The sequence below is a fragment of the Saccostrea echinata genome, unplaced genomic scaffold (genome assembly GCF_033153115.1).
Source record: "Saccostrea echinata isolate AGI-Se365-2 ecotype Australia unplaced genomic scaffold, CSIRO_AGI_Sech_v1 ptg000025l, whole genome shotgun sequence".
Taxonomy (NCBI): Eukaryota; Metazoa; Mollusca; class Bivalvia; order Ostreida; family Ostreidae; genus Saccostrea; species Saccostrea echinata.
In genome coordinates, this window is record NW_026889774.1 from 29,001,440 (window position 1) to 29,013,773 (window position 12,334).

A 12,334-nucleotide genomic window follows, 5' to 3' on the forward strand; every position below is an offset into this window, starting at 1 on the left:
CTTTTTTTTTTACCAGAATTGTTCAGTTCATGACCTCTGGTTTCAGAGTTCAAGCCCCACCGTGGGCTATGTTCGTCATACATCGAACATCCATTATACTTCAAAAAATCGTTTTAATTTCTCAAAAACATCTGACAAAATAAAACTTTTTTGTAGTGAGTGCACAATCTTCTACCAAAATTGTGAAATTCATGGACCCTAGATCCATGGTTCAGTCCTTAAAATGGGACATTATTGGTTTTATTTTTTAAAAAAATACATTTTTGAAGATTTTCTCTACCCATGGGTATACATATAAAGCAGACAAGCTGTTTCCATGATTTAAAATAAGACATTTAGCTCTCTTCCAAATGTACTGTGATAATCATGGCCTGCTCTCCTATAGTTCAGACCAAGTGGAGCTAAGGTGGTCAAATGTTCAAAAAATCCTTTCAATCTTTGAAATCGTTTTTATTCATGGACATCTAGTAGGAAAAAACTGGTGGCATGATTTTATTAGACAATAAGCTGTTTACCAAAATTATGAAATTCACGTTCCCTGAAAATGGGTTCAGACTCCAGCTTAAGGCTAAGTTTGTCATACATTGAAAATGCATCATATTTTGATTGAACGTTCTAAAGTAATCTAAAACATATTTGCAGACAAAAGTTTTGCGTGATTATTTTTTTTTTTGGTCTCTTACATTTAAAAAATTATGATAAAAACATAAATTTTACATTGCAAAAAGAAAAACTATAAAATATTACTAATCAATGTTGAAATGCATTTATTTATTTAATGAGAGAACATGATTTAGGGCTAATATATACAGTTTTGCTTTAAAATCAGTTTTCCAAATATTCTAATAATACCTGCATTTCATGATTAAAAATTTCCAGTTTTCCATTACTACAATATATAGATTTTATAATACATTAATTTTTTTCTGAACAGTTTTCTAAAGACCATTTTAAAATTAAAATTACATTCATTTTTTTCTTGTGCATATCTAATGGTATGAACAAAATATTAGCTAGCAATATACATGATTTCAGAGGCTTGGTATTGTACTTGTATTAATTCTAAATATCACATTTTGACATGAAAGATCTGGGATAAAATATAAATTTATACTATTCCACCAGTTCCGAAAAACAGTCAAAATACTTTTGTACTTTTGCAAAAATAAAACCGGTGTTCTACTGTGTCCATTTCCTTACACGTTTTACAAAATGGTGATTTATTTATATCCATACTGAATAACAATTTGTCATATATGCTATAAATCTATAAATCAAAATTAAAAGATTGCAATGAAATATGAAGATAACGAACAGTATTCAACCTCGAAAGTCCAATAAAACGATATAGAGTTGTATCAGAGCAAACATGGACCTCAAATTGTAGAGTTAGGATCAGGTGCCATGGAGGAGTGAGCATACTCTGCCGACCGGTCACACCCGCCGTGTGCTCCTTGTCATGATCGGGAAAAAAACCGGAAAAACTGTTAAGTGTATAAATAATGGCGTAACAATTAGTATGAAAATCGTCAGTCAACATTTGACTCAATGATAGGTTGTATGTGCTTACAAGGTCATTGTATCGACCGTAAAACTTGTGAAATGATGACATCAAATGAGTTGACGATTGAAAGGTTGAAGTCATCACGTTTATCATAAAGCTTTGTTTTACTTGAAAAAGACGTTAATGGTAATCTAACAACCAAGCTTTATGATAAACGTGATGACTTTAACTTTTCAATCGTCAACTTCCCTTACTTATGCAGCTGTATACCTTCATCACTTGCACACGGAGTTTATATCTCTCAGTTGATTCGATACGCAAGAGCATGCTCTACGTATGAACAATTTCTAAAACGAGGTAAATTATTGACAAACAAGTTGATGAAACAAGAATATCAGCTGTCTCGTTTAAAGTCATCATTTCGTAAGTTCTATGGTCGATACAATGACCTTGTCAGCAAATACAATTTATCATTGAGTCAAATGCTGACTGACGTTTTTCATACTAATTGTTAGGCCATTATTTTTACAATGAATTGTCGACGGATTTTTCCGGTATTTCCGTTATTTCCCGATCATGTCAAGGAGCACACGGTGTGTGTGACCGGTCGGCGGGGGATGCTCACTCCTCCATGACACCTGATCCCACCTTTGATGTTTTGGAGGTCCGTGCTTGCTCTGCTCCTATTTTGTATTGTTTAATGGACTTTTGAACTTGAATACTGTTCGTTATCTCCATATTTCATTGTTAGGTTACCATTAACGTCTTTTTCTAGTAAAATATCTAAATATGAAAATAGATGTGTCAGAATCTGTGGTATCTTTCATTTCAAGTTCACTGGGATATATCGAGTCGATAAATGAATGAAATTAAGTATTGTTAATTGATAATACGTCGTCGATATATCAAAATGTCGAGTTGAAGGCCACAGCAACTTTTTTTTCTTTTTTTGAATAAATTCTGCTTCATATGAATAAAAAAATAGGTCTGCTAATGAGGGGGCGCAATTGGTACCCATGGGAATTCCAACGGATTGTTGGAAGAGTTGATCTCAAAACTACATAGATATTGTCAATCAGAAACTCAAGCATCTTTATGATATAAACTTCAGAGTACTTGTGTTTACAATCAGAGTGTTTTTTTAACAAAATAATTTTGTAAATGACCAATGACAAGGTAAGTATATTTACGAGTTCCATTTTTATTTAAAAAAAAAAGGAGCTGTCTATGATGTCAAAAAGCCTGGACTTCAATTTATCCTAGGGAATGTTTGCATAAAGTGTTGAAAAGTCTTAAGTTTTATGCTATTGATTTTAGTAAAAATTTTTGATTTCAATTTTTTCCAAAAGTTCTTTGGAGTTTTTAAGTATCCACATCTGATTTACACCACTTCTCGAATATACTGTTGTACAGTAAGTAAGAAAATAAGTTTCTGTATTACATGAAAAGAAGTTCTTCAATACTCCTATTGAATTTTTTGCCCAAATTGGTGGTTCGATGATTTTTTTCTAATAGGATCCAAAATAGTCTTTGCATTGTATTTTTGAAAGAGGATATTTCTTATTATCTTTAGAAAAAGTAAATGTATCTCTATTTAAATAAGGTTTTCCCTGTTCTCTGAACAATTTTCTCCATTCATATGGTATTGCCATTAGTTTAGACATGGAATCCAAGAAGGAGACTTTATTCCATACAAATTATCTAATTCTTCTTAACTTAAAAAGTCTTTCTTTTCGCCAATATTGTCACTTATGTAAACTATCCGACATTTGTACCATTTTTCCTAGAAAACTAATAGGTAGTTTATCTTGATCTTATCATTAAATAATAAACCATATAATGAATCTACTTAAGAATACACACTAAATAAAAGGTGGATGCAAGTATCACTGACATCTAACTAGACCGTGCATGCAGTTTCTACTGCAGTCGAGAGTTTAAGCTTTTCGATAGGGTCCCACATAAAGTGGCTGCTGGCTTGGTGTTTCCTGAACCAACACCGAGACAGCTTGCTGCAAATAGTAATAGTGAAGATGAAGATCTACCAGCCCATGAACGGAATGCCTTGGTCTAATCTACTCCTAGCAGTCTCAATTGTGTTCGGTAGCCTCAATGCATCTAAATGTCTTGGGTTTCTCAAACACCTGAAAGTGCCAGCCATTTTTTCATCAAATTTCAATATCATTCAATCAGCCTACATAATACCAGCAGTCCTTTTAACCTAGGATTTCCACGAAGCTGAGCAGTGCTGGACATGTATCGGGATAGGATTCTTATCTAGGTGGTGATGCAAGATGCGATTCTCCAGAAGACTTTTTCACAAAAAAATTACGATAAACTTCTATCGTACGAGAAATCTTTTGAGTTTATTCCTTTTCACGAAAATTTTTACAAGATTCTTAAATTTGTTAAATTTGTCGTAACTTAACGAGAGTCCTAGCAGTTACATAAGTATTTTAGAACCCATTTTATGGTAAAAATATAACCGCAAAAACCAAAATACACGTTTAATTGAATTTTTGTAAGGAACCCAAATTAGCATTTTATATTTTTATGCCCCCATATCGAAGATTCGGGGGTATATAGTTTTTACCCTTCCGTCCGTCTGTCTGTCTGTTTATCTGTTTGTCTTTTTGTCCGCAAAACTTTAACATTGCTCATAACTTTTGATTGGTTGGAGCAATGGCTTTCATATTTCACACGTCTATTCCCTTTGACAAGACATTTCTTTGTGTACCATCATATTTGACTGTTTGCCCTTGACATTGGAGTTTGACCCAGTTTTACAAAATTTTACCCAACATTAACCTAAGCCATAACTTTTGAACATTTAGTGGTAGTGCTTTCATACTTCACATGTGTCATTCTTAACACAAGACCTTCCTTTGGAGACAAACAACTTTGACCTTTTGACCTTGGAGTTTGACCTACTTTTGAAAAACTTTAACCTTGGTCATTACTTTTGAACAGTTGATGCTAGAGCTTTCATACTTCAAATGTTCAATCCTTGTGACCAGACCTTCCTTTTGGTACCATCTCATATTTGTCCTTTGACCTTGACCTTGGAGTTTAACCTACATTCGGAAAACTTTAACCTTTGCCATAACTTTTGAACAGATGGTATTAGGGCTTTCATACTTCATATATGTGATGCTTTGGACAATACTTTACTTTTGATACCAAAAACTTTTACCCTTTGACCTTGACCTTGGAGTTTGACTTACTTTTGAAAAAATCTAACCTTTTCCATATCTTTTCAATGGTTACTGCTAGGACTTTCATATTTCACAGGTATATTCCTCGGGACAAGACCTTACTTTGGATACCAACACATTTGATTTGCATTTGAGAAAGTTTAACCTTCGCTATAAGTTGCCATACGGGGGCAACAGTGTTTCACAAACACATCTTGTTTCACAATTATTGTCAACAAAGGAAATGGATATACTATTAAATATCTACGATGGCAATTTAACTTAAGATTTTCGTATGACCTACTTCGTTAGACTTGTGATTGTGACGTCATATTTCAAACTTCTTTGCTTCACAATCGATTGCATTCGATATTTGTTGTCAATAATGTTTGTTTTGCTGACAAGTGTTAAAAACTTATCTTTATTTTTATTTTCATCCACTTTCTTAAGGATAATAAGGTATAATATTGACATCGTTGCTAGAATTCTGTCGTAAATAACATCTTAAGTTTAAAATATTACGAAAGTGTTCGTTTAAAGCACTAAAGATTTGTCGTAAGAGATTCTGAAGTTAAAATCTTACGCAAAAACTTAAAATTGTTTGTGAAAAGGGCTACTGGTTTCTCAGCCAAGTTCGGATGGTACACCGTAATGGACTCAGAAAATGGAAATTTGTTGGACTTGTAAATATTTCAGGTACCTACTTGGTATATAAACTGTTCCTACTGGGGTTAAAATGAATAGCTAGGGAGATATCTGTTTTATATTGGGGTTTAAGTAAAGATTTAGGCTGTGTAATTTCTTTATGAAATATGTAGCGATAACTAACAGTATTTGAGCTCAAAAGTCAATTAAACATTACAAAAATACGAGCAGAGCAAGCACGGACCTCTAAGACATCAGAGGTGGGATCAGGTGTCATGGAGGAGTGAGCATTCCCTGCCGACCGGTCACACCGCCTTGTGCTCATATATAATATGATAATAATGAATTATAACTTGTGTGCCAATAACAACTATTAATAAAATCTTCACTACATTAAGGTGAATAAAATAAATAAAAAATTTATAGATATAAAGTTTTGTGTAAGCCTAACCTAATTCATACACTTGTACAGTCATTAATATAATGCTCTTTTTCACAATTTAAACAGTAACGAAGTTGCTGATTCAATTCCTGTAGAGTTAGAGGGCTCAAAGAGGGGACTGGGAAGAGGCAGGCATCAATGTCCAGGTCCTTGTTAGAGACAGGCATGGGGTGGTAAAAAAGTACATGATGACTGAGCATGTAGACAAGAAACACTACTTTAATGTGTGGTATTTTATGTAATTTTGATCCTTATCATGTAAACAATTTCCGAGATGAAAAAAGGAGAAGTTTTATTTGAAAATTATTTTCGTAATAATGATGAAAAGGTTGAGATATAAATATTTGTATTAGTAACATCATTATAACTTGTGTTGAAATTAAAGGGGATTACACAAGTTCCAAGTTTTAAAAGATTTATATGAAATACCTTTTATATAATTGATTACATGTAATTAAATATTTATATAGGTGTTTCAAAGAAACTGGAATCGGCGGCCAAGAAGCAAGACTGTAGGGACATCCGTCGCTGAGTGAAGAGTTCAGTCAACCATGCACTGTCACTGGGTGGTAGCCTCCAATTGGGATGATGGGCAAAAGAAAGAACAGAAATGGTCATCGCCGACAGATATATATGACAACTGTCAACGTGATCTGTTGAATGAGGACCGACAATTGCTTAGAGAAGGTAACTTTGATAAAAATAATTTTAATAAAAATTTTGATAAAAATAATTTTATGCATGTAATATACTGAACTAAAGTTGTCTTATGTTCAGTGCCCATAGATAACCAAGAATAATTATTGAAATATTACATGACTTCTTACTATTCTATGCAATTTTAAAGGTTCCAGGGCCCACAAGCTTTTCGGGGAAGAAGTCAAAAGCAAGTTCCTCGTGAATGACATTGGAAACTTATCTTCCCTGTTTCGAAGTGAACCAGCTTCGCATCAAAGACGCCACACTTTTTCTACCCTGCAATGCTGGCCAGGTAATTTTATAAAATTTCATATAGTATTTGAAGATTTAGCATTTTATTTCATACATCCCTGATGCAGTAAATTCATTAAGTAGTAATCACTATTTCTTTTTATTCTGTACAGACTGAGTGTGACAGTTCTACATTTCAGTAAGAATGGACAGCGTCCTCAGGCTGTTACCAGAGCTGGAGAGTTACAGTGGCTCGCCGGCAACTTCTAATACCGGGTATATCTTTTGTTTCTCAGAAAAAAGAAATATCTGGTTCTCATATTAACTCTTTAATTCATCAGTGCGGGACATAAGCACATACAAATCGTCAAATATCAATTACATGCATAAGCCTATCAAGACAAATTATTTTTTTATTTTTAAAGATAATAATGAAGAGAAAGAGGGATGACTCTTATTATTTAGTAGAATGATCAAAACCATGAAACGTTTCACGTTGACATTTCTTTGTGAAAAACAAAAGTTTTAAATGTCTACACTTCTATCTCGATTAGATGCCAAACATACCAATGTGTTACAGACCGAGAATAATGAATGAAGACTTAGAGCAGCAGAATGTGAGTAAAATGTCAAATTTAAAATATTGCAGAACCAATTGAAAACGGTCGGATTCCTTTTCTATGTTTTTCCTAATGCATTTGTTTTAGAGCGAGGTTCAATTCCTAAGCAAATAATGTTTAAACTGCTAAAAATCATGTTTAACTGCTAAAAATAATGTTTAGCTAAAAAAAAGATCCATTAATTTAATTAGAAAATTTCTTTTTTCTTCTTTTTCTATTGCAATATGACAAAGATATTCAAAATCATTGTGTGTTTACATAAATACCTTCACTGTGCAGTTTAACACAATATTAAATAATACGCAACAAAACCAAACAAACCATAAATTCTAAGTTTTTCTTACTGATTGCCAAAAAATATATATTCAGAAAAAAAATTAAGCAAAAAAAAAATTCTATGGCTAAAAAAGCACAATTGAAGGTATCGGCAAATTAAAAATTCAATCGCACAGTGAAAGTTGTAGCATCTCTCACGTTTTTTTTTAATTTTAACGCCCACCCACCCCCACCCACCGATTAATTGAATAATCAATAATCAGATGTATTTTTGAAAATAAAATCTTTATCTACTTGAAAACGTTATTCCTATTTCAGTAATGTTTTGTTGCATCTAGTGAGAACTCATTTTTAAGCGCATTTGTGGAAAATAGTACATGTATATGGCCAAAGTTTATAATAAAGTAATTTGTATACTTTTTCACTCCAAAACGACGTGGGTGGATTTGACATAAGTATGAATACTCACAACCAGCTTTTAAGTAAGATATTTACACAAGTCTAATAAATAATCAAATTTGAAGTAATACTAATCATAAATCTTGTAAAAATTTTGTAATAATCAAATTTTAAACATTACTTTACACCAATTTTGTAAAATTTCTGTCATATGCTTTAGGTAAAATTGTATGCAAATAGATATGAACACCATCCAAACTTCAAATCATACAAACGCTTTTATTACACAATTCCGATAATGATTTCTGATAATGATTAATTTGTATTTTTTAACTATGTACATTTCATGTATGATGGAAAATATAGATAACTCATAAGATCGCAAGTAAATGATTTCTGTATACCGCATTCAGTAAAGTGAAATGCATGTATTACAATGTGCATTTAAAAATTCGTCTATTTCGTACTCGATTTTTCCCAAAGATGAATAGAATATCAGTATTGAACAGAGTAGAATATTCACATAAAGATGTTGATAACACCACAAATTTTATCACGTATTTCTAACTCTGATAACTATGTTTTAGCAAACATCACAACTAGCTAGCAAAGGAAAAGGACACAAGTATGTTTGTTATAAATCATATCCACATTCTAGAGTCAGTGTGAATTCAAATGTCAAAAATGAAGACCTCGCTACTTTCGTTGACACGGATTCCAACAGATCCGTCTAGAAAGAAATGAATTCTGGGATCGTGAAGACAGATGAACTTGCCTGGACGCACATCTCCCCAAGTAAAATATGGATATGGATTATCGTAATCAAGGTAAAATCCAACATATATTTCAGCATTATTTCCATCCTAAAATATATTGATCGGATATATAAGATTAAAATATTAATAAACAACTTTGTGTAGTTTTAAAAGATTTTTCATATGATTTTGAATGATTTTTTTAATGTTAATTTGGTTTTAATATTTTTTTCTTCATTTTCCTCATGCAAATTCGTTTACAGAATAATGTTACTTACTTGGATATACACACAATGGCGCCCTCCATAGTGGTGATATCTAGAAATAAATCCCACGAAGGACACTCTTGCATTACCAAAGCTCAAAGGAAACTCATTGGGTATTTCTTCAATATCCTCGATAATATACTGCATGGGGAACTTCCGCTCCACGTAAAGTTTAGCTTTTCTTCTTAGGTCTTTTGTTGTTGACTTTCGCATAGAAAGATCGGCAGAATCTGTTCTAAACATCGTTGACGGTCCAAACTTCATGTCGTGTCCATTATCAAAAGGTGTAAAACTATTACGGCTTTGGATAGCTTGAGAAGACACTCTGTCTGATTTAGACTTTTTCAGCTGTTCCTTATATCCATCAGTCTTTATCACGTCAACAATGTCCTTATTCTTTTTGCATATGGTCATATGGTCGGGCCAATGTTGTCTTTGACACGATTTCGAACAATAATCGACAGCCAGGCAACGTCCACACTTCTTGAGTTTTCCTATAGTTCCACAGAACGCACATAATGCATTCGAAGCATGGTCAGTCGAATCGCTCAATGGCTGTTTACTAAGTTCATCAAAAGAGGAATCACTTTCTTCATCACTTATCACTGTCTCTCCAGCATTCTTCAGCTCATTACACTTTGATTTGTGGTTCGTTATCCAGTCCCTTTTCTGACACTCTCTGCTGCAGTAGTACACCAGGAGGCATCGTCCACACTTCTGCATTCCCTGCCTGTGAATTCCACAGTTTTTGCATCTGTTTTCCATTTTGATCTGACAAAAATTTGTTCATGAACGTTTAAAATGTTTTATTAAGGACATCTTTGATTAATCAAGTCAAAGCTCTGAATGTTTAACTTTGACTCTTCAAATTTTTACTCAAGTTTAAGTTTAATTCATTATACCCATGTAAAGGTTTAAGAATCTATCAAATGAACAAAATAGTCCTTGTGCATGCTTAACCACTACTAATGATCCTCTCAAAATTAATCTTCACTTGGAAGAGCAAAGCAGAGCACTTGCACCAAATATACAAAAATTGAAAGAAATGTCAAATTAGAGTTAATACCATAAGCTAAATTGTCAAATTCTGGAAAAAACTACGATATTAGATGGAAAATTAACACTTTGACGTAAAATGTGAAGATAAAAAAAATCAATTAATTATTTTTTCTTGTACATGTACTTTTTATTTATTCGAGAACTCAAAGTAAAATTACATCCAAATATAATTGTTTATTTTTATTTATCTTTAATATAAAAAGTAAAAATATCCTCATAATCTTATATTTGCTTAGATTGATCTTTTGTATGTTGTATAATTTTTCTATTGTAGGATTAAACTTTCTTTTTGAAAATTTTATCGATGTGTAAACTCTTGACATTTTACTCACAAACTGAATAAAAGTGCGAAGCAGTTTTATGTTAAGTTTGTGAGTAAAATGTCAAGAGTTTACACATCGATAAAATTTTCAAAAAGAACGTTTAATTCGTATAATTCCAATTACGAAGTTTTTAAAATTATTTCTCTTTGAAGCCTCCATACAATCCGTTATTTCTGTATACATCGTGGGATTACTTTATGTCACGATGTGGAAATGAAACGTAATCGAAATGAACATCGATAAAGTTTAACTTAAATTGTCAAAATATTCAATAAAACAAACTTATAAAAACTCTTCGAATATTGTTCAAATCAACGAATATTGTAAATACAAGTAGACCAGAAGAATTTGTCCTTGACCATGTTGACCATATGGAGAAATGATGTACAGTTTATTCATGAGGTTGCTCCCACGTGATTTACTTCTCATTAATATTCATAAGATCCTGCATAAACTCGAAATACTCCATTTCTTTAAATTTTTATATTAAAACCTTCAAAAACAGTTTGTTTTGTTTTTAAGCATCCGTCATAGTTATTTGGGCAGAATTTTGGGTTATTAACAGTTGACAACTCATGAAACCATCTTTTTTTGTTAATAAGTATGTCACACTGATTCAAGAAATTGCCGTTTTCAAATTAAAAAGGCGACCGTTATTCTTCATGAAATGATAAATTATCTGTATTTTATAAAAAAAAAAAACAAACAAACAAACAAAAAAAAAACACACAAAAAAAACAAACAAACAAACATTCGTCTGTACCTAGTAATCGGCGGAAGAACTCTGTCAACTTGCAATAAACACATACATTTAATCACCAAAAATGATAAAGACACCAAGTCTGTGCTCTTTCCTTCATTCAAACATTATACTCTCGCTTCGGAATTTCAAATCAAAAAGGCGGTCGCATCTTTCACTTTGGCATCAACAATATTGTTATTTCCGGTAGAAGATATTAAGAAAAATCTAAATATCGGCGGAAGAACTTTATCCGAAATAGTTGTATATAAAAATCTGCGGTTTTTGTTCGTTCTCTATATAAAACTTTATGGAATCTGTCGCCATTATAGCTCCAATATGGCCGATATGTAAATATAAAAGAATGAACACTATTTCTCCATATGCATTCACGATAAACGCTCTAAGATGAAAGTAGCATACCGACGACACTCTTGATTTGCTCTGGTTTGTGTAAAGACGGTACAGAATATAGAATGAAGAAATACAAATTTGATGCTAATATGGCAAGATTCTAAGGTACGTTTCTCTTTCCTATCAGCTACCGAGAACTGAGCTGATTAGGAACGACGACAATCATATGAGATTTAGGCCTAAATAAAAATTCACACTCGTGATCTGACAGTGACATAAATATAACATTCCCGTCGGTCAATCCTGTATCAGTATGTTGTCAGTATTGATTTTATTTAATTTAAAGTTTCTGTAATCGTTTAGCTAAAACAGACTAGAAGTAACGATTTGTCTTTTTTACAATAAAAGCTACATGTAGGCCAAGAAAGTAGTTCTGGTTGAGAGATTTATCGATGTGTAAACTTTTTCTTGAATTTGTTCTCGTCCAATCTAAACACAGGAAATCTATAAATAAAATTAAGATTGGAATTATTAATTAATAAACTATTTTCGTCACATTTCAAACTGCTAATATTATGAATGTATGAAATATATCTTTTGTTTAAAACTTGAAATAATTTCTGAAAGAGAAAGATAAAACTTTAAATGTTTAATTTGTTGTATTTGCTTTACATACATTAATCCTACCTCTTTCTCCTCTTATCCCCAGTAAAGTTATCGTAAAAAGAGTTACGCAATATTTATAAGAAACTAAAGAGAAAGTACCTATATGTATGTACAGAGAAAAAAGGGTACAGTTTTTTGAAAAGCGACCTGTTTACGAAAATC

The 12,334-nt window shown here is 32.3% G+C and overlaps 1 protein-coding gene and 1 pseudogene across 1 annotated transcript; one reads left to right on the forward strand and one right to left on the reverse strand.

Moving 5' to 3' along the window:
* Window positions 1–3,537: 3,537 nt before the first annotated feature.
* On the forward strand, window positions 3,538–6,985 carry LOC133193046 (uncharacterized; annotated as a pseudogene).
* Window positions 6,986–8,553: 1,568 nt separating this feature from the next.
* Window positions 8,554–9,317, reverse strand: LOC133192815 (uncharacterized). Its single transcript, XM_061328822.1, has 2 exons — window positions 9,044–9,317; window positions 8,554–8,873 (listed from the first exon to the last, which is right to left on the reverse strand). The coding sequence occupies exons 1-2, from the start codon at window positions 9,293–9,295 to the stop codon at window positions 8,682–8,684; spliced, it is 444 nt and encodes a 147-aa protein (XP_061184806.1). The 5' UTR covers window positions 9,296–9,317; the 3' UTR covers window positions 8,554–8,681.
* Window positions 9,318–12,334: the final 3,017 nt, after the last annotated feature.

Coding starts and splice junctions, on each gene's coding strand:
- LOC133192815 (XM_061328822.1), bottom strand. CDS start 9,295: ATGAAGTTTGGACCGTCAACGATGTTTAGAACAGATTCTGCCGATCTT. Junction 8,874..9,043: donor GCCATTGTGTGTATATCCAA/GTAAGTAACATT, acceptor AATATATTTTAG/GATGGAAATAATGCTGAAAT.